Source organism: Notamacropus eugenii, chromosome 6 (assembly GCF_028372415.1).
Source record: "Notamacropus eugenii isolate mMacEug1 chromosome 6, mMacEug1.pri_v2, whole genome shotgun sequence".
Classification (NCBI taxonomy): domain Eukaryota; kingdom Metazoa; phylum Chordata; class Mammalia; order Diprotodontia; family Macropodidae; genus Notamacropus; species Notamacropus eugenii.
Window position 1 is genome coordinate 44,997,827 of NC_092877.1, and position 23,696 is coordinate 45,021,522.

Consider the following 23,696-nt stretch of genomic DNA (forward strand, 5'->3'; position numbering starts at 1 on the left):
AGAAATCTAACTAGCTCTATAGGCAGTAGGAGGGGAAGGGGAAAAGAAAAGGGAGGAGAAGCTAAAAGGGAGGAAAGAAGTAGTAAAGGAAAAGGGGAGTAAAAGAGAATGGGGCTGAAAGAATAGGGGGAAGACTGAGGAAGGTGGTAGTCAAAAAATTTTTTTAAAAGAATTGCATATTCTACTGGTGATTATTTAGTATTTTTATATCATGTTCATTAACTATTAGGGGTACTCACAAGTCATTTAATTTTAGTTTCCACAAGGGACTATACCTTTCATTCGATTGCATTACTATTTGCTGCTCAAGACAATTAGGTGGTGCAGTGGATAGAGCACTGGGCTTGGATTCAAGGAGACTCATCTTCCTGAGTTCAAATCTGGGCTCATAATTTGTAACCCTGTGTAACCCTGGGCAAGTCACTTAACCCTGTTTGCCTCAGTTCCTTATCTAGAAAAAGATCTGGAGAAGGAAATGGTAAACCACTCCAGTATCTTTGCCAAGAATCCCCCAAGTGGGGTCACAAAAAGTTAAATATGACTGAAAAACCACTGAACAACAACAATAACAAAAACCTTAGATGTCCCCTTTATCAAGATCAGGGCTTCATTTGGGGATTATCCTTCTCTGCAGTCTTTTCTCCCTCTCAGTTCGTTGGGGTTTTTTTCTCCCTGCCATCTAGATTATCCATTTCTCTGAAACACAATCCTGAACCTGCAGTGATTTGGTCTTATTTTCTTAGCAACTGCTTTATCTTGATTGCTTTAAATGTTTATCTTTTGGGGAAGGAGGCTTTTAGAGTTCAAAGACTTCTTTGAAGTGGATATATCTCTCTACAAACTTTTTTCAAAGGCTATTTGCCTCTCAACTATTCATCCCTTGTCTTCATTGATCATGCTAGGGTTTGCTGAGTATATAATTCTGGGTTCAGGGTCCATGCTTCTTATCTTTGCAAACACTGTATTCTACTTTCTGGAAATCTCCCTTGTGCTCCTCGAAAAGTCCACTGGGAGCTCAATGACTGTCTTCTGATAAGTATTTCTTGCCCTTTCAGAGCCCAAAGAGGTTGACATTCCTGTTTCTGAAGATGCCTCCTTTCTCCACTTCCTACTTCCTTCCCTTCCAACAGCCCCTCTCTTTTCCAAGTCATCTTCCTCCATTCATCTGACAAATCGATATTCTGAAGAGAGAGGTATTGTCACATCACTTGCCTTGTTAAAAATCTTCCTCTTACTTGTAGGGGAAAACAAAATTCACCTTAGCCCAGTGAACCTGGCTCTAGCCTACCTTCCCAGACATTTCATATTAATCAGCAGGTCGAACTAGTATTTATTAAATGCCTTCAATATGCCAGGCAAGGCAGCTAGGTGGCACAGTGGAAAGAGCTTGGGACCTGAAGTCAGAAGGACCTGAGTTCATATTTAGCCTCAGACATTTACTAGCTGTGTGACCCTGGGCAAATCACTAAACTCTGTTTGCCTCAGTTTCTTCATTTGTAAAATGAGATAGAGAAGGAAATGGCAAACCACTCCAGTATCTCTGCCAAGAAAACCCCAAATAGGGTCACAGAGAGCTGGTTGTAACTGAAATGACTCAACTACAACAAAATATGCCAGGCACTCTTCATACAGTCTACAACCCTAGCCCAATGTGGCTATTAACTGGTCTCTGAAGCTGACATTCCCTAGACTGTCTCTGTGCCTTTTCAAAGGCTGTTGGTTCCCCATGCCTGAAATCAACTCTTCATTTCCATCTTTCCAAACCCCTGAAGTCCTTCAAGGCTCAGGCAGATACCACTTCCTACAGAAAGATACTTTCTCCTTTTATTCACAGTTGTTCCCTAGGATCTTCCCTCTCCTTGTCATCTAATGCCTGTGTACATTCTATATCCCATTTGCAGCCCACCACCCCTAATGCCACACCACATAGTTTTGGGAGTTTCTGGAAGGCCAGGGCTTTTTCACTTTGACCTTTGAATCCCAAGCATCTTGCATAAAATAGACATTCAATAAATGTATGTTGAATTGGAACTGAAATTTCTTGTTGCCTTATGGGATAGGATGGCACATACCCTGTTCACTCCTGTATTTGCCTCTCTTATTAAGTCTTAATCACCGAATAGACTTTGCCTCAAACTGAGACCTGTTAAAGCCCTTAGCTTGAAAAGGCCAAGATTCCCCACTGCACCTTGGGTCACCTCCAGTCATCCTGATCTATATTTTGCCACTGGACCTAGATGGTTCCAGAAGTGAAAGTGAGGCTGGCAACTTTGCAGAGTCCTGCCTCACTTAAATCCAATTCATTTGCATGCGACGGCATCACCTTCCGGATGTCATGGTCCTCTTTGAGAGTGAAGGACAAATAGAAGCAGCACTCCCCAAGGGGAGAGGATGTTTTCTTTTAGCTGCAACTTGATTAGGTTTTCTGGTGTCATTTATAGTGAGAATATTCTTCCAATTGTATAGACAATACTCACTGGTCATTAGATAAGGATGTCACAAATATTCAGAATACCAACATTAAAATTAAAATTGTGAAATTCTTCACATTTTTGGTCGCTTTTTCTAAATGCGTTCTACCACTCTACTACCAACACTCAAAAAAGCAGAAGGCTTATAGGACAAAACTGAGGGTCATTTTGTCTCATCTTGATCCCCACCCCACAACATTTGCTAGGACTGTTACAAGGAAGGAAGCTGTGGTGGAGACCTGAGACTGTTTGGGTTTATTTTATAAGCCGTCTATTTCATGGGTGACCAAGACCAAAGATTGCATCACCGGCCTCCCATCCGAGAATAATGCAAGGAAATTGTGGCTAACACAAAGGGAAGATATGAGCTGGGCCTGTGATAGGCAACTCCCAGAGAAGAAATGTTCTCCTCTACAAGCTGATGCCTTCTCCACAAAGTATAGACTCACAAAGCATAGCACAGTCTCGGGTACTTAGAAATGTTCAATAAATATTTGTTGAATATGAAAATATGTTTAATAGGAATGTACATGCAGAGCCTATATCAGATTGTATGCTATTTTGGGGAAGGAGAAGGGAGGAGGGGGAGAAAATTTAAAACTTATGGAAGTGAATATTGAAAACTCAAAATAAATAAACTTACTAAAAAATAAAAATAAATATTCGTCGAATTGCATGAAATCTGAATAGAACACAGCATGAGCCTGGTCTGACCATGACTCGGGGTAATGCAGATACAAACTGAAGTCCATCTTCCTAGCTCTACTAGGCACTTTACATTCTCTACTTTGTCTTAAGGGGCAGCTAGTTGGTGCAGTGGATAGAGCACCGAGTCAGGAGCACCTGAGTTCAAATCTTACCTCAGACGCTTGACACTCACTAGCTGTGTGACCTTGGGCAAGTCACTTAACCCCAACTGCCTCATCTTAGGTCATCTCCAGTCATCCTGGTGAATATCTGGTCACTGGATTCAGATGGCTCTGGAGGAGAAGTGAGGCTGGTGACCTGCACGGCCCTCCCTCACTCAAAACAAAGTCAAGTGCAAGTCATGTCATCATTTCTCTGATGGCATGGTCTTCTTCAGCAACGAAGGACAAACACATAACTTTGTCTTAATCAAGTCAGTCCATATCCCATATCCTTTGCCTCAACCCCATTAGACTCTGAATTTCTAGAACCAGATTTTACAGGACTCTGCAAACAGTAGGCACGAATGAAATGTTTGTTGAATTGAACTGAATCCTACAAAGTCCAAGTGATTCTTCAAAAGATATGGAGGATGTAAGATGGACTGGCCTTCCAAGGCAGCTCCATGCAGTGGACAGAATATTGGACTGTGAGAATGAGAAGACCTGGGTACCAGGACTGGCTAAGAGAAGATGAGTCAACATATCCAGATCAAAATTCATTACATTTCCTCCAAAACTCTCACCTTTCCTGAGCCTCTCTCTTACTGTCTAGGGCATCGCCATCCTCTCTCTTGCTCACCCCACATATCCAATTGATGGTTATATGTTGTCATTTCTTTCTCTACATCTCTCACATATATGCCCTTTCCTCCACTTCCACAGCCACCACCATTATGTAGGCCTTTATCTCGGCCTATTACAATGGCTTCCTAACTGGTCTCCCAACCTTAAGTGTTTTCCCAGTTGATCTACTCATTCAACATTCAAAGAGATTTTCCTAAAGCATAAGTCTGATCAGATCAACCCTCCCAACCCCATCCACTTTTGATAAATTCCAAAGGTTCCCTATCACCGCCAGGAGCAAAGAGAAAATTCCTTTTCCTCATTTAAAGTTCTTCACCATCTGGTCCCTTCCCACCTTTCCAAGTTTTCTAGCATTTTACTCCCCTCCATGCACACTATGATCCAATGACACTGGCCTCCATGTTTTTATACACAACACTCTCATTTCCTGCCTCTGTGCCTTTGTTTCTAATGTCTGGAATGCTCTCTCTTCCTAATCTCCAACTCTGAGAATCCCTGGCTTTCTTAAAGACTTAGTTCAAGTGCTACCTCCCAGCAGAAGCCTTTTCTGGTCCTCCTCCACTCCCCTAACCCCAACCTGCTAGTACCGTCCCCTTGGAGATTACCTACCATCCAATCTCTATTTCTCTTGTATATTCTGACTTACATATGGCATCTCCCCCTTAGAATGTAAACTCTTTGAGGAAAACGAACTGTTTCTGCTTTTTCTTTGTATCCCCAGGACTTAGCAAAAGATCCTGGCATATAGCTTAATAAATGTTTGTTGATTGGCCCATTGTTCTTAGTCCCCATTTTCCCATCTGATAAAGGAGAAGAGATTCACAAGCAACGCCCCAATTCCACGCCAAACAGTCCTAAATGGTCTACCATGTCCTAGACTATATAAGAACATAAAAAAACTGAAAAATGACAGCCTGCCTTCAAGTAGTTTAGGGTTCAATAAATAAACTAAAGAAGTCTAATAATGGAAGCCTAAGGTTCATGTGATAGAGGAATTAAAGTATCTATATGTAACAACAAATATAAGTACACTAAGAGGACTTGAGGAGAGGGAGGTCCCTTCTACCTCGAACGTCCAGTGTTTCCCACTTGGCTACTCTCTTGGACTTTGTGATCTCCAGAAATTCATCATTCTGCAAGAGGAGGAAATGCTGAATCTCACACTTCCATAACACCCCTCGTCTCTGGGGTTCCTCCCTTCTTCTAATCAGAGAGAGTGGAGAATGACTGGCATACTCCTCCCAGTTCCTCCATTTAAGGAGGGTCTTCAGGACATCAGTTCGCATCCAACTTTATCATGTTCCTCCTCCCACCCCTCCCCATACTCCTCATCCCCTACTCACATTGGAATAGCCTTTCACACAGAGGATCTGCTCCAGAAGGGCAGAGAAGGCTGAGAAGGCACCAATGCCACCTCCAAAGCACAGGGCCAGGATGACATACGCTTTGTTCCGAAGGAGCTGGAGAAGAAGACCAAGAGGCGGGTGAGGCTAAAATCGGTGACTGAGGTACCACAGTGAGGGTTCTGTCCTAAAACTCTGCTCCCAGAAACATCCCTGACTGGCACCTGTGCTGAACAAGAAATGGTGTGGCCCCATTCACGTGGCAGCCTGACCCTGGAAGCCAGCCATGATTTTATCCCTAACACACATGCCATATGCCATTGGTGATTTATGTGTAATTCATGACACATGCAAGGATCACAGTGTATGTGGCTTTCCCAAACACACACATTACATGTAACATGTAAAACCAGGAGAATTCCCAGTGATCTATGATGTATAACATGAGAGCTACATGATTAATATATGCCATAGTTCTCATATGAAATATGCAACATGACAAAATCCTCACTTACTTTCTGGCTTAAGGATGGTGGAGTAGAAAGGCATGGATGTAGGTATGACTTCTGGTTAGGGACCACATATTCCCAACCTACCCCTTGAGTTCCCAGGAGCATTTCTAGACACCTCTCACAGGTTCTTAACCTGGCTCCATGTAGATTTCAGGGGGTCCATGAACTTGGATAAAACAACGAATTCCATCTGTATTTCAATGAACCTTTGAATTTAGCATTTCCGTCAGCTACGGATGTAGGCCATAATATGTCGGGGTCCATAGGATTCACCAGACTGCCCAAGGGGACTATGATACAAAAAAGGTTAAGGACCTCAACACTAGCCCAGTTCCTTCATGTTACAAAGGAGTGAGTTCAGGTATTACTTTGCTAAGGTCACACTAAGAGAATTAGTGGTAGTCTGGGTGTCAGGATTTCCCCTTACCCACAGGTCAACTCTTGGGTGACTAGCATCCACCCTTTACTCCATTTTAAGAACCCAAAACTGACCAGGAAGACAGACTAAATCAAAACCAATTCATTCTTGTACTTGCCAAGCTCTTGTTGAATGGTCTGTGAGGAGGAATTTCTCTGCCCTGTTAATTATCTATACTCTGTCATAAATTAACTAAGAGGCCCTTTCCATGTAGTCTTTCCTGATTGATCCAGAGTGCATTGATAGTTTCCTTCTCTGAATTCATTATACAGAACTAGACTCCAGCCTTGGATCTTATATTCTTCTCTAAATAATGATTTTGCAGGAATTTTCTCTCCCCTATAGACTGAGTTCCCCTGACAGCAGGGCTTCTTCCTCCTATAGCCTCTTCCTTCCTTCTACCCCAATTGTGAGCTCCCCAAGGGCAAAGCTTGGACCTAAGTCTCCTTCTCTTTGTCCTCCTCACCCTATACTTTGAGCCAGGACTGAACCTTTGGTATCTCCCTGTTCCCCAAATAGGGCCAACATGACATGGACTGGATGAAGTAAATATGACTGACAAACAATCAGGAGTTTGGAATTTCTCCCCAAATTGTGCATTCCTGGTTTTTAAGGTCAAGAGGAAAAATAGCCAAAGTTCAAATTCTGGGGTTCTTGGTATGTATGCCCTGAGAGGCACTTACAATCCACATCCCTGAAAGAAAAGGCTCTGAGGTGGAGGTGGCAGCTCCCATGGATGGTGGAGTTGGAGGGACGCTTTCCCAAATGCAGGCACTGGAGAGGAGGCAGGCAAGACCAGCTGGGATGATGCAGAATCCAAGCTGGTAAAAAGACATATACAGGAATGTACATATGGGCATGTATGAGGAGAAGTTCATACATACAAAGGTCATGGTCAGTCAGTCAAGCAGCATTTTATTAACTGCCTACTATGTGTCAGGCACTATGCCAAGTGCTAGGGATACAAAGAAAGTCAGAAAACAATCATTGTCTTCAAGAAGCTCAGAGTCTAATGGGAGAGAGACAACAAATAATTATTTATAAACAAGATATAAATAGGATAAACTATGAGTAACCTTAGAGGGGAAGCCTAAGATTAAGGAGGTCTGGGAAAGGCTTCTGTAAGAGTTGACATTGCCTCAGACTTGAAAGAAGCCAAGGAACCTAGGAGGCAGAGATGGAGAGAGCGAATATTCCACACATGGGTGAGAGCCAGTAGAAACAGGTCAGATGTGGGAGACAGAACAGCAAGGAGGTCAGTGTTACTGGACAACAGAGTACATGAAGGGAAATAAAGGGTAAGAAGTCTAGAAAGATAGGAAGGATCCAGGTTATGAAGGGCTTTGAAAGTCAAACAAATGATTTTCTAATTTGATCCTACAGATATAAGGAACCATTGGAGTTTATTGAATGAAGAGGTAGGGGTATGATATAATCAGAGCTGCATTTTAGGAAGATTAATCTCATAGCTGATGGAATGGAGTGAGGAGAAACTTGTGACCAAGAGATCAACCAGCAGGTTATTGCAGTAGTCTAGGGGTGAAATGAGCATGACTTGCACCAAGATGGTGTCAATGTCAGAGGAGAGAAGGAAGGGTTGAGAGAGATGTTGTGAAGTTAAAATTGTCAACAGATTCGATACAGAGGCTGAGAGATGGGGAGGAGTACAGAATGGCACCCAAGGTGTAAGCCAGGACTAGAGGGGAGACCCTAGACAGTAATAGGGAAATTAGGAAGAGGAGAGGACTGGGGAGGGGCACTGAATAATGAGTTCTTTTTTGGACCTGTTGAGTTTAAGATGTCCATAAGACATCCAGTCCAAGTTATCTACAATACAGTTGGACATGTGAGACTGGAGGTCACGAGAAAGATTAGAATTGGATCTAAGTCATCATGATGACTACCCAGAAACAGAGTTTGAGATGTGAAGGGAGAAGGTCATGATTCAGCTGCTGTGGTTTACCATTAATGGAATATCTTCCTCTTTTTTCACAAGCGCAGGAGACCCCATATTAGCCAGGAGGACGCCCAGAGGGTTTGCTGGATTAAATACAAAATCAGGAGGGGAGTGTTTAGTTCTCTGTTTGGGCTTCTGTGAAATACTCCTTCACTCCATGCCCACTGCCCACCACACTTCCCCCAACCCAACCCACCCTTGTATCCAGCCCTGTGCCTCCAACACCACAGTGCTCATGGAAGAGGACAATCCAAAACTGACCCAGGCCCTCCCTCAAGACTATCAGATTAGAGGGAGACAGAAGAGAGACAGAGCTGAGCTCTGCCCTAAGGGCATTCAGGGTAGAGAGGAATAGGATTTAAAACTAACAAGTGTTGGGAAAAGTGCAAAACTTTATGCCTGCATCTTACCTGCTTCACAACCTTTCCTAGTAGCCAAGGTGCCCATTTTACAGACAGTCCACCTAAAGTTATAGTGAGCTGGCCCTCAGAGAATCAACTTATCAGTGACAGTCCCCAAAGCCCAACCCAGATTGGAGTTCTCAGTCTTTGAATAGATTGGTCTGTCTATTGTAAGGGATCCAGGAGATCAAAGATGAGCTAAATTCAGATCTCCAGATTCCTGGACCTGTAGCCTGGGTGTCATTGCCACTGTTGAAGAAGGAAAGAAATTTGTCAAAAAAGAATGGACTGAAAAGTAGCTAGTTTGGTGCCTGTGTAAACCCCTAAGTACAAAGGTGAATTATCTCCTCACAGCTTTCAGATATGTTAGGCCCATGAGCTCTCTTCAGATGGAAAAGATATATTACATACATTGTTATACATATATGCATGTTTACAGATGCATTGTCTCCCTGCCTCAAGCAAGTACTAGTTGAGGTGTGTACCCCCTTAAAAAATGGATATCTCTAGGTAAACTTGTCCAGTGTCACCCATTCAGCCTTAACCTCCCTCTTGAGCACTAGACTCTCAGCACCTTTTTATTAAATATTTCAAACTGGCATTTAAAGCCCTTCCCCAACTAGCCACAATCTACCTTCTTTCCATCCTCCTTCACTCCATCTTCTACCTCTGTGTCTTTGTCCTGGCTATGCCCCCACACCTAGAATGCATTCCCTGCTCACCTCTCCTGCAGGCTGAATGGTCACTTATCTGTCCATTGAACCCTCGGGCCTACTGAACATGCTCAGACCCCTTCCTTGGCCACAGCCGAGGGCAAATCCTCCCTACGAACACCTTCCCCTTCAGGGGCATGGTGTTTCCTTGCCAAGCTGCTGCCTGCCCTCTCATTCTGCAGAAATAATGTTCTGCTCTCTTAACAGGCTGCTATTCTTCATAGCTCACAGCTTTCTCTTAGACGTATATGGATGCCAAATTCACTTCCAATGAATTTCCAAATTCCATTGTAGTCCAATATTAGTCTCTCTGCTCTACCCAATTGTTCTGAATTAGTTCACCAGCCAGTGAGAACTGCCCTTGCTAGGTCAAATGCAGCAGCAGGTGGCCAACATGAGCCTCTCTGAATCCTCTAAGAGACTGATTCTCTTAGGACAGACATACAGTCCTCCAGCCAGTCCACACAGGAAGCCTTTCCAGCTTTGTAAGACCCGCAAGAGAGTTACGTTCCACCAGCCAGGCTCATTTGAACTCTGTGATGAGGCAATGAGGAGGGAGTGTATTATTTACGTATTTACACACAGACAGAATAAAATATTCACAAACCATGATGTCTAGATGTACTTGCATTTAAGCATGCACATATATCATGGCATCATGTACACATTATCGTGGTGTGTATGTATATGCATGTATGTATACACACACATATACACAAACATACATGCACCCCCAGAGACATGCACATAGACATGGAATAGGAAGCTATCTTACATGTCATCAGTACATAGGGAATAGCAATCTATGAAAGGAGGCCACTCTCAGAGATGGAAGATGAAGTCAGCAGATGTTAGCTCTGGAGTCTGAAAAAATGGGTGAATTTTGTTAGTAAGAGCGCCTCCAAAAGAGAGTGAACCTGGATCTTCCCCAGGTCTTATCAATGGGAACTGCTTTTGGAAAGATGTCCCAACTCCATTAGGAAAAATGAGCAAGACTCAGAGGAAGCCAATGTTAGATGTTTATGAAGCACCTTCTAGGTTCTGGGAAAGACACAAACTTTCACTAAGATACAGTCCCTGCCTTCAGGAAGTTCAAAGTCTTGGAAGAAGATAAGACGCAAAAATAGATAGCTATAATACATATCACAACAGATAAATGGCATTAAAGTGATCAATACAGGGAAGTCTAAGAAGACCTATATGAACCAAGAAAACAATTTCCACAGCTACTCTGATAATGTCAAAGATAACAGTGACTGAGATGGAATGCTGCAAAATTATGTTGGTTAGTTTAGCTGAACTGGTTTTTCCCCTTCTCTTTCTTCTTCTTTGCTATAAGGGATAGCATCCTGAGAGGGAGAAGGGGAGGGATACATTAAGGAAAAACAGGTAAATGTTAAAACAAAGGTAAAAATATAAAAAAAAAAAGATGAAATAATAAAATGCTTTAACAAACTAAAGCTCAAACAAAATACCTTGTGAAGTCCAAAGAATAAGGCCAAAGAATCATTAGATTTAGGAATGGAAAGAACTTCACAAGTCATCTTGTCCAGGATTTCTTAACTTTTTTTTTTTGGTCAGGCACACAGTCTGTTGAAACCTATAGATCCACCTCAGAATAATCTTATTAGATGCATTAAACTACTTAGGAGTGTGCAGAGAACAAATTATATTGAAATACAGTTATCAAAATTTTATAAATAAAAGTTCATGTCCTCCAGGTTAAGATCAGGTAGTGATCTGATCCAATGACTACATTGTATAGACCTTTAGCTAAGAAGTGGAGTATCTTTTCTAAAGTCAGACAGGCAGTCAAGAGCAGAGCCTGAATTTCACTTAGAATCTTCTTACTTCTTTTGTTTTTTTGAAAGATTGGGGTCTCCCTGTCTTGTCCAGGTTGGAGTAGAGTGCCAATCTAAAGCCTGATCTCATTATTGATCTGCATGGAAATTTCAACCTGATCTGTTTCTGACCTGACCTTATTCAAAACCCCTCCTCCCCTCACTCCCACTCCCCCACCTCTACCCTTAGGCACAACCTAATGGCCCCTCACTTAGAAAGCAGGCTCTGTTAATGCTGAATTTAATAGAGACATCTGATAAGCATAACCCCCTGCAACTCAGAACTCCTGTGCTCAAGAGATCCACCATCTTCAGCCTCCCAGGTATCTGGGATGACAGATGTGCACCACCAGGAGCAGGAATCTAAAGACTTTGTTACTCAACACTTTCCATTATACGGCATAGTAACAAAGGTCATGGCTAGATCTCTTCAAAGACCACTTCCCGTTGTGACCTATAAAGGCTGGGTTATTCCTCCGGATTGTCCTCTCCTGACTAATGAACACAGGAAATAGAAACAAGCCCCGTGACCAGGGATTTCTGCTTTCCCATAAAAAATGTAGAGAAGATGAAATAGCAGTGGGCTTTGTTTAGCTCTTCTCTCCCTTGATCTCTGTTATATTTGGTATTATTAACCATTCTCTACTGTGAGACCCTCTCTTCTTCCTTGTCTTCACCAACATCATACTCCCCCTCACACCATTCCTTCTCTCTCCTTTTTTGGCTCCTCATCCTCCCCCTACTCCCTAATTACAGGTTTTCTTCCAGTTTCCACCTTTGCCATTCATCTCTATAGCTCTACTATCTTCTTTGGCAAATAAACTTACTTCCCCTCCCACCTTCTATACTATTGACTCCCAGACCCACATACAGCTAACACTCCATAAAGGACATTTCTATCTGAATATCTTATCAAAGTTGACATATTCCAATCAAGGCTTTCTCCTTAAACCTAGTATCCCTTCTGACTCGATTATTTCTGTCCATGGTTCTCCCTTTCAAGGAGCCTTGTATATTCAGAATTATGGCACAATCTTTATGTACACATCTTGTACATATTTTGGATTGTAATGTTAGTCAACTTTGTATCTCCTTCAGTACCCTGGACAATGACCTGTACTTAATACGCATGCAATAAATGCGTTGAACAAATGAATTAACTCATCATTTTTCTCCCTTGGATTATAATTGTGCTCTGATCATATCTTTCTTACTAGATTGTGAAATGTCTTAGAACAGTAATCATGCCTTATTCAACAGAGTCCCCTACAAAGTAGCCCATTCCAAGTAGCCATGCACATAGTAGGTGTCCAGTAATTCAACTCCAATCAAGAAATAACTATTGAGTTCCTTCTACATGTGAAGCCCTGTGAGGGCTTTGAGTGGGAGACAGTGATTAATATCATTCGGACCCTGTTCTTGAGATGCTCACAGACTGGCAGGAAAGAGAAGATATATAAACAAATGCCTACAAAGCACCACAGCACAAATATCATGTGAGGTATATGGAGAATTACGGGTGTTCAGGGCAGGGAGAGATTATCTGTATGCATATAATGGAAAGAAGGCAGGCTGTGAAATTAGAGACCTGGCTTTGGATTCTGCTTCTTACAACCTGTGTCACCTTGGGCCAATCACTTTGCCTTCCTAGGCCTCTGGTTTCTTTATTTTTAAATTGAGAAAGTTGGGCTGGAGACCTCTAAGGTCTTTTCCAGCTGTAGATATACGATCCAGCTATAAATTCAAGGAGAAGGTGACAATTAAGTTGGGTCTTAAAGGACTGGTGAAAGTTTAACCCTTGGTAAGAGTTGGAGGGCATATAATGAAAAGGCTTTTATGCAATAACAAGTATCCTATAAAGACAAAAAGTTTGAGATGTAGGAATTCTGATCAACACAATGACCAGTCACAACTCCAGAGAACTCAAGATGAAACACACTGCCCACCTCTAGTGAGAGGAACTCGGGGCAGACATTTTTTATTGCTGTTTTCTAATACAGCCAATGTAAGAATTTGTTTTGCCAGACTAGTGTTTGTTTTTCTTGGTTTCTCAATTGGGGGTGAGGTAGAGGCAATGAGTGGGAGAAAAATAATGAGGATCTGAACATTTTTTAAAATTAATAAAAGGATTATTTATTGCGAACACTGAGAGTTACTTGTGAGTCAGGTAGAATTATTCTATTTGAGGTCCAATTTATTTGTTTGTCTCTCTTTGAAGAAGAAAGATTAATTAGTTAAGTGTCTCTGCAGAAAAATAGTTGGCACCCCAAAAAGCCCAAATGCTCTCATACTCCTGGATTGGCTGAAACAGAAAAGCCAGAATGGGAAATTAATTCAGCCCAGGAAACCCAGGCAGCCAAATCCCCAAAGCAGGACAGAGGTGTAGTTCATTGTAAAGAAACTTTTCTTATTGTTTTTTTCATTGTTTCAGTTGTGTCTGACTCTTTGTGACCCCATTTGGGGTTTTCTTGGCAGAGATACTGGAGTAGTTTACCATTTCCTTCTCCAGCTCATTTAATGGATGAGGAAGCTGAGGCAAACAGGGTGAAGTGATTTGCCCAATGTCACACAGCTCTCTGTTTAAAGCCAGATTTGAATTCGAGAAGATGAGTCTTCTTGAGTCTAGGCCCAGTGCTGTATCCACTGCACCACCTAGCTGCCCATTATACTTTTCTTAACTGGGACCAATAGTCTTTTAAATGTCCCCATGCTTAAGAAACCATGAGGGAACAGGTTCCAGCTGGGGCTTAGGCAGAACATCCATCCAAATGTCAACAACAGATGAGCATCTGATAAGCCCAGAAAAAATAAAAATGGGGACAAAAGATTCCCTGGACCTGCGAACAGGTTAGAAACCTGACAGACACAAGATTCTGACTGGTAGCTTACACCATATTCCTCAGTGAGTTCCAGCCAATGAGAAACTTAAACATTAAAAAAATTTTTTTAAATAGAATGAAGTATTTTTCATAACCATGAAGGAATGATACATTGTTTGATTTAACAAATAGAAGGAACTCTCAGGACAAACAGATGTCAATAACTACATGAAAAAAGTTTTAAACTGGATAATAGAACAGAAAAATAGAAAAGATTTGCCACAATGTTATGGATAAAATTTTATATGTAAAATAAATAGGGATAGGGATTGGACCTGTGGTTTTTTGGTTGCTTTTTAATCAGGATAGGGAATTTCAAATGAGGAAACTCCCTTTACTAATGCAGGTTAGTGCCTTTTCTGCAACTTATAGTTGTAAAGAATTGACTAGAACACTGAGAAGTCATGTGACTTGCCCAGAGTCACACAGCTAGGACATGTCTTGAACTTGAATCCAGATCTTTCTGGCTTCAAAGAAGGCTCTGTAGCCACTGAGCAGACCATGCTAACTCTCCTAAAATACATAAGGAGCTCTGTCAAAGTTCCCCATCTATAACAAATAAGTAATCAAAGGATATAAACATACAATTTTCAAAAGGAGACATTATTAACAATCCTTTAAAAAATTATTGACCTCATCGATCATCAAAGAAATCTACATTAAAACAACTTTATGGTGTAACCCATACCTTTCAAACTAGAAAAAAAATTATTAATATCAAAGATTAAATCATAAAGTTTTAAGTAGCATTCAGTCCGAAACACAGAAGTTTTCTTTTACTGGCATGTCTAATAGCACTTTAGTACCAGATCCATAGATTTTCTTCTCCTCTTGTAGGCTAACCTTAGGAGTACACTCATCCAGTCTATTATGTGTGGAGACAGGTAAGGAGAAGGGAAAGAGAGGAGAAAAAGTCACAAGACTTGGTAGCATTGGCAAGACGAATAGGTCATTAGTGATGGGCTGGGGTTAGGGGCCTGCAAGGGGCAAAGAGAAAAAACAGATCTCTTGACTCAGGTGACCAAACAAGTTCAGGGGCTAGGGGCAAAGGTGAGAGGTCCCTGAATTGATTTGGAGGAGGAGCTGGTGTCCAGGGAAGCTCCTCCCGGTCAGTATGACCTAAGTTTCAGGGCTAGATCCTTCACAGGACACTCTAGACAAAGAGGAAGGGATGTTGCTTAGAATATATTCAGAGAACAGAGTGTCACTTAGGGTGAAGCAGGGGTAATGAAAGGGAATGTGGGGAGGTAAGGGTGGAAAGGTAGCTTGGGGCCACATCAGAGAGAGCACTGAATGCCAAGGCAAGGCATTTGAATTTAGTTCAGTAGGCAATGGAGAAAAGTAGAAGGGTTTTGAGTAGAGATATGCAAAGATCAGATTTGTGGAGACATGTATAAGGAAACTCTATCAGCTATGATGTATCAATGGATCAGAAGGAAGAGACTATTATTCCAAACATAGAACAGCAGCCAATTGCCATAGTTCACACAGGAAGCAAATGAGGATTTAGACTAGGGGAGCCACTCTGGGAATAATAGCTAGCATTTGTAAAGTAGCTAGCATTTATAGAGTGCTTTTGAAGTTTGCAAAGTGCTTTTCGAATGTTATCTCATTTGAGCCTCATAAGAATCCTGGGAGGTAGGTGCTATTACTACCCCTATTTTACAGATGGGTAAACTGAGGCAGAAAGTGGTTAAGTGACTTGCCCAGGGTCACGTAGCTAAGAAATATAAGGGACCAGATTTGAACTCAGGTCCAGGTCCAGTGCTCTATCTACATTGTCACTACATTAACTGCCTAAAGGAATACAATGATGAATTAAACAATGCAGGTAAACATCTATAGGTGAAAAATACAATAAAAATGATCTTCAGTTCAAATTTATATGAGGCTGTTTTCCTCATGAAAACAGAGAAATGGCTCCTAAGTGAGATCCTACCTTCCCAACTTTCCAGTACCAAGACCTCCTTCCTTCTCCCATTACATCTGAGTAAGATTCTTATAACACTTGTGCTTTCAATCTCAAGATAGGCATGAAACCCTCCCATTCATTTTAATTCCTCTATTCAACATGACTAAGGTGAAAATGTATTTAATAGGAATATATGTGTAGAACCTATATAAGATTGCACACCGTCTTGGGGAGGGAGGGGGGAAGGAGCAGGGAAGGAGGGAGAGGGAGGGGAAAAAATCTAAGATATATGGAAGTGACTGTAGAACACTGAAAACAAATGAAATAATGTTTTAAAAGATAGGCATGAAACCCCTTTTCTCTAGCTATCAGATAAACAGCATGGAGCATCCTGCTAGTTCTGTCCTCCAAAGATCTGTCTTTGGCCCATGCTAGTTCTTATCAATCATTCTTCTGTCCCACAGGCCCAGAGAATAGCCCACCTACTCCCTTCCAGCTGTCCCACCCACTGCCCTTGAGCATGGCATTGTTCCTCCCCTGCCCACTAACATACAGGTCCACCATCTGTCAACACCTGCATTCCACTCCTACACAGTTCATGAAATTTTCTAAGATCTTTAATGGCTCATAATTGCAGAAGAAGAGACATTTAAAAATAGAAACTGTGAGGAAAATTATGATCATCGGATACTCTAGTTTTCATAATACACACTTGTACAGATAGGTGTACTATCTGTAGATTGGTGGAACGAACTCTCAAATGAGGAAACTCATTCTACCAATGCCAGTTGGCATCTTTTCTTTAACTTATATTCTTAGAAAGCTGCCTAGAGAGCATAGCGTGGTCAAAATTGCGTGCTCAGAGCCTATACGTACCAGAGGCAGGAACCAGGTCTCAAAGGCTTCAATGCTGTCTCTCGTTGTGCACGCTGAGGGGACTGAGGTCTGCTAAGTTTCCTCTTCTTTACACACTCCCTTCTGATGGGGTAGGGAGCTCTCTTATTAGTCTTGGCCAATTCTGGCCTCTAAAGGTGGGGAAGGCAGTGTTCTTGCTAAACGTTGGTGGGGCACTGAGGCAGGGAGTATGACCATAATCAAACTAAGGACTGGTAATCAGTCAATGACAAGCATTTATTAAGCACCTATTAGGTGCCAGACATTGTGTCAGGTGCTGGGGATACCAAGACAAAAATGAAGAGTTCCTTCCCTCAGAAAGCTTACATTGTATAAGCAGAAACAGCAGGTACACTTGTGTGTTTATTAAAAAATAAACTACATAAGATCATTTTAGAGGAGAAGTGCTAATAGCTGAGGAGAGCAGGAAAAGTTGGAACTGAGTTTTGAAGGAAGCAAAAACGTGAGGATGGAGCTCATTCCAGACACAAGACACAGCCTGTGCAAAAGCATCGAAGTGAGTGATGTAATTTTAACATTATGGCCACAAATTTAAAGGTACCTAGGACAGAGGTAGGCACCAAGGAGCTCCATAGTAAGTGTTCTGTGAATGTGATGTTCTAGATATCTTCTTCTTGGTGGTAGAAAAGGTAGAGTCTCCTATTCAAGAGATCAGGACCTCACACGCTGTTCTGTGTGGACCTTAAGGAACACCAATACCCAGGCCCTTTGGCCCTGCTGACCTTGGCCAAAATCCCACCTTCTTCAGGAAGCCTTTCACTATCCCTCTTAATTCTAGTGCCTTTCCTCTAATTGATTCTTCTTTAGGCTGTATATAGGGTATTGTCTGCACATATTAGGTTGTTGCTTCCTCCTACCCTACCCCCAATCCCTTAGATTGTGAGCTCCTCGGGGCAGGGACTGTCTTTTGCCTTTCTTTGCATCCTTCATGGTTAGCACAGTGCCTGGCACAAGGTAGGCTCTTAATCAACGTGTATCTACTGACCAACATCTCTTCTTGGCACGCCCTCCTTTCCACCCCAGCAGCCTGCCACATATGTATACTCACACATAGTTGCAATCATGTTTGCAGTAGCTCGCTGGTGCTCTGGAAACCACAAGGCTGCAAGTTTGGCTGGAGAGAAGACCACCAACCCCTGTGCCACAGCGCAGAAGCTCTGGCCAATCATAAAATACATAAAATTGTAATTGCCCACAAAATTCATGCAGGGGAACAATCGGATGACACTCCCAATGGCATTCAACCAGGCACACAGGATCGTCTGCAAGGAAGGAGACATAGCATGCAATAGACACCTTCTATAGTGTGACCTAAGACTTTTCCAGAGCCTGGCGCCTAGGATGCTCTGAACCTAACAGCACGGATCTCTGCCCCTCCTTCCCTAAATCTTACAACATACAGAGGAGAGAACCGGACATGGTAGATAGAGTGTGGTACTGCAATTCAGGAAGACTTTAATTCAAATCACACTTAGCAGTTCAAACTACTCTGAGACACAACCTTGGGCTTAGATGGGACATGGAATAGAGAGCACGTAGACATGGGGCTGTTTTCTTAGAAACATAGGATTTAGGGGCAGCTAGGTGGCACAGTGGATAGGGCACCAGCCCTAGAATCAGGAGGACCTGAGTTCAAATCCAGCTTCAGACTTTGACACGTACTAGTTGTGTGACACTGGGTAAGTCACTTAACCCCAAATGCCTCACCAAAAAGAAAAAAAGAAAAAGAAACAAGACTTAGAAACAGAAGGAATCTTTAAGGTCATTTCAGCCCAGCATCCTCAGGTTAAATAATACAGGTAATGGCAGAGCTAGAATTTGAAGCCAAGTCCTCTGATTCCAAATACAGGGCTCTTTTCATTAAACCCTGACTGGCATCTTTACAGTCCCTGAATGAAGAAAATCCCAAAGAGAAGTTTCAGGGAAACTGACAAATAAACCACACTGATCCTGTCCCTTCCTGGTTCCCCTACCCTCCCTACATACTTGACCGGGAAGGCAGGGGAGGAGGATTTAGAATGATGGCCTTACTCCCTAGGAGTTTGCGATGGAAGGAGATGATAGGAGTCACATCAAAGTGGGAAGTCAGAATAAGAAGGAGTGAAGGATACTTACTGAACACCTGAGTCCAAAAGAATCCAGGATCCATGTAGCAACTATGCCAAAGGGGATGGACATCACCAGGTAGACAAGTGACAGCCAATTAATCTCCATCATAGAGAGGTGGAAGTAGTGAGCAATTCTGTCAGCCACTGGGGCAAAACTCAGCCAAAGCTGCAAAGTAAGAGAGAGCCCTCTGAACCTGGGTCCCATGGAGCCCATTAGGAGAGGTGCAGACTGAGCTCAAGAGCAGGTGTCCCAGGAAGAGGAATCCAGAGCCAAAGGGGAATGTTTGCTCCAAATTAAGTAGACAGAGTTTGGGAGTGCTGAAATTAATCACAGCTGCCAAACCAATGCCAGAAATCATCACTGGTCACTGATCTGGAAATGGGCCTGGAATCACCTGCACTTGGGAAAAGTACTTACTCATCTATTTCCCTGTGGGAGACACCAGGAAAGACTCCCATCCCCAACCCCAGCCCCAGAGAAGCTCACAGTCTGGGGGTAAAGGAAGGAAAACCCAAAAAGTGCAGCGAACAAGGTGTGACCCAACTGGCCTTCAGACTGTATATAATTTAGGAGGTCAGAGATTCCTGAGGACTGGAATGGCAGGAAAGCTTCAAGCAACACAATAATGGTCAGCATCTCTGGAATGCTTTGGGATCTGCAAAGCACTATACATAGATTATCTCATATGAGCTTCACAGGAACCAGATAATACAGGTATAATTATCCCTAGTCTACAGGTGAGGAAACTGGGGCTCAGAAATTAAGTCACTTGCCCCCAATTACACAAGCAGTATTAGTGTGATGATTTGGTCCGAGGAAATGCCTGACTCCAATTCAATCAATCCACAGTATTTATTAGCACCTCTTAGATGGCTGCCATTGGGATAGGTACTGAAGATCTAAATACAAAAATGAGATAGTATCTGTCCTCAAAATGCTTCCATTCTCTTGGGGGGTGGAGGGTAGAATGAAAACTCACAGACAAGTAAATATAGGATATATACAACTGGGAGGCTTCCAGACCTGAGTGGTACAGTTATTTTTGGTTTATTTTTTGATGATGTAGTGGATAGAATGTCAGGCCTGCATTCAAAAAGACTCTTTTCCTGAGTTCAAATTTGACCTCATATACTTACTAGCTGTGTGAGCTAGTAAGTGACTAGTCACTTAACCCTGTTTGCCTCAGTTTCCTCATCTATAAAATGAGCTGGAGAAGGAAATACAAACCACTACAGTACCTTTGTCAAGAAAATCCCAAATTGGGTCATGGAGAATCAGACAGGACTGAAAAACAAGTGGCATAGTACTACAGGGCTCAAACTTTGGGATGACAAAACAGTAGGAAAACCTGGTGACTCAGGGATCTTAAGAGAACTGGTTCATCATCTCAAAGCATGAGCCCTTCCCTCAGTTCTGAGTCACACATGGGCAGTGAGTGCATGTGTATGTATGTATGGGGGGCAGGGAGGAGGAAGTATTGGGGGTGAGGGGAGGGAAGGAAGGGTATAGCCTAAAAATGAGAGTAATTGAGGAAGCCCTTTTGAAAGAGGTGGCAACCTCATCACAGGATCATAGATTCAGAACCCAAAGGAACCTCAGCAGGTGGAGCTTGAATCCTGGAGGACTACAGGGCTATGGAGGGATGGTGGGAGGAGGACATTCTAGGTCGAGAGAAGAGAATGCAAAGGCTACTTGTATTCCCAGAACCAGAATGAGAGGTCAGACTGTCTAGAGAAGGTGGAAGAGATCCAGGCCCCACTGTCCTGCAGACCCAGGAATCAGCACAGACATAAACTGATTCCATAAGTGAGAACAGGCTGGCCCTAGGTCCACTCTATCTGCCCTTGATCTGAACTCTCTCATCTATAGGATTATCTTGTTGTCTCAGAAAATTATTTAAATTCCAGCCTTTATCTCTAAAGACATTAACATCTTTCACACATGGGGATGACTGTAAATCCTCAGGGCTTGCAGATTTCTTCTCTCTTCTGATCTGGACAAGAGCTCTAAGTAGGAAGCTGGGCAAGGATTATCTCATGTCTTTGACCAAGGAGATGATTGATGTGCCGAGACAGAGACAGGGAACAGGCCAGTACCTGTTCAAAGTCACACAGTGACTTAGTTGGAGAAAGAACTCACTCTAAGAACCCAGGGTTCCTATCTCCCATTTGCAGGGCAATGCTCACTCTACTGCCCTGCCTCAATGATGAGGACCAAAGGGAGGGGGTAGAAGAGGCTAAAGGAGTAACTGAGTCATCTAATTTTAGCTCTACAAAAGACCTTCAGTGGAAAGGACAAAAAATGTGGAAGAAAGTTGCTTCCCCTTTTTTTGCTGTTAGGGAGGTAAGAGGAGCAAATAAGTGAAGTGAGAAGTGAAGTGAAAGGGGAAATACTGGTTATTGGTGGCATGTCAGAAATAAATGAAACTCAAAGGATGAATTTCTCTCAATGTGGAAAAAGTTCAAGGCCCCTTTAGGGGCCCCAGCTGGCTCACCAGCCTCCCTCTGCCCTGGGGAATGAAGCCATTTCCTCAGCACTGGCCTGAGAGACAGGACATCTACCATTGAGGTGCTATGTGACCTCGGACAAATCAATCCCCTCTCCAGGGGCAGTTTCCCCATCTTTAAAATCAAGAGAATGGACTGGTTGTCACTAAGGTCCCTTCCTGCTCTGATATTCTGTGATTCTGAGACCAGTCTTGTTGCCAAGCAACATCCCTCAAGGCATATGATGTCTCTCCAAATTTCCCCTTTGGAATTAAATACTACTTGGATAGCTGCATGAAGTCATGTCAATATACAATAAAAAAAAAAAAATCCTCAGCCTAGCATTTAAGGCACTCAACCATCTGGCCTTACCTTATCTTTAAGGAGGTGGTGCTGTTGAGTGGAAAGAGCTTGGATTTGAAATGAGGATGATCTGAGTTCAAATTCAGCCTTATACACTTACTAGCTGGGTGCCCGTGGAGAATCAATTTACATCTCTGACCTGTTTCCTTGTCCGTAATAATAAAGGTAATAATAAAGGTAATAATATCCTACTCAGGGCAGTTGTGAGGATCAAATGAGATCCTGTAGAGGACTTTGAAAACCTGACAGCAGCGTATAAATGTTAGCTTTTCATATTACCTATCCAAACTTGCTTCTCCACACTCTCCAGCATGTACCCTCCAATCCAGTCAGGCTAGTTTCTCTACCCACCAGTCTTCAGTGCCACGTCTCTACCTAGAATGTACTCCTCCCCTGTCCTCTGCTGCCACCCAGTCCTCTGTCCCTTTCAAGGTCTACTTTCATGAATCCTTCCAATTGATTCTATCCCAATTCAATCCAACAACATTTAGTAAATGCTTACTATGTGTCAGGTGTTGTCCAAGGTTCTGCAGATACAAGGGCCAGAAGGAAAAAAGTCCCTGCCCCAAGTAAATAGAATATCCCCTCTTAATTCCAGTGCCTTCCCTCTCTTAATTATTTTCTATTTACCCTGTACATAACTCACACTGTATATATTTGTTTGCATGTTGTCTCACCCATTAGATTGCGAGCTCCTTGAGGGCAGGAACTGACTTTTGCCTCTTTTTTTGTAGTCTGAGGGCTTAGCACAGTGTCTGGTAATGTTTATGAATTGGTTGGTTGTTTCTATCAGAGAGGAAACTACATATACTCAGGTAAGTAAATACAACATTTATACAAAGCACATGTCAAGTTATCTAGAGGAAAGAATCCCTTACAACTTAAGGGGGAGAGGAACTTAGGAAAGGTCTCTCATAGGAGGTAGCCCTTGAGCAGGGTCTTGAATGGAGCTAGGGAATCGAGGAATCCACGATAAGAAGAAAGAGCATGGGGAAGGAGAAGGGAGGCAAGCCAGTATAGACTCATCTCTCCTCCTCCACCTCGGGGTTTCTATGCCATGTATCCATACAAAAAGTTAAGCCTATGATGGATCCTATCTTTCCCACACAAAGAACAGCTAAAGATCCACAGGGATAAGAGTCTACCAAAATGTACTCCTTCTCCTATTTTCCCCATTGCTTAACCTCTCAAAAGGGACACAGTAAAAACATTAACTGACTAATTTTTTTTAAGTAGCTACTGTCTCATTAGAGACAGAGGACATGGGAACTGGAATTGTTAAAGAAAATCCAAGTGGCCTGAACCCCTAGCCTGTCACTATGCCTGGAATACTTCTATGTGGATTACATTATTTTGGGTTAAGGTATAATCTTGTCCAAATTCCCATTAAAATACATCTCCAGAGAGGATTTACATGATCACACTTATATCAGTCATTGGTGTTATGTAGGAAATCAGTCTATCAAACACAGATCCCATAGTCTCAAAACTACCAAGGACTACAGAGGTCATTTAGTCCTATCCAAAGCTGAGCAGGTGTTCACTTAAAGAGACTCAGTATTAGATAACTAATTATCTCACATCCTGTTCTACTTTTGGATAACTATTTGTTAGATTTTTTTTTTTTACATCAAAGCTAAATTCACTGCTTCTGAGTAACAATTAGGTATTAGGATCTTAACAAAACATAATGTAGCTAGGAAGATGGCAGAGTAGGTTGGAAAACTTTTGGCTCTCCAAATTTCCTCCACAAAAAAGAGACAGAACACCTCAGAGCAACAGAAATGGGGTAAAGCAGCTGTCCTCCTAAGACAATTTGAGAAGATCCCAGGAAAGACCCAACCTCCAGTGGAGGAGGTCTGGCCTGAGTGAAGTGCAAACAC

At 42.5% G+C, this 23,696-nt stretch overlaps 1 protein-coding gene across 1 annotated transcript in view; it reads right to left on the bottom strand.

Annotated features, from left to right (window-relative positions):
• The window catches only part of SLC49A3 (solute carrier family 49 member 3), a 54,566-nt gene that overhangs the window by 21,378 nt on the left and 9,492 nt on the right, over window positions 1–23,696 (bottom strand). Inside the window, 5 exon segments of the mRNA XM_072619729.1 lie at window positions 5,308–5,424; window positions 6,921–7,058; window positions 8,201–8,277; window positions 17,904–18,117; window positions 18,971–19,129. Coding sequence (XP_072475830.1) covers window positions 5,308–5,424; window positions 6,921–7,058; window positions 8,201–8,277; window positions 17,904–18,117; window positions 18,971–19,129 — 705 coding nt within the window.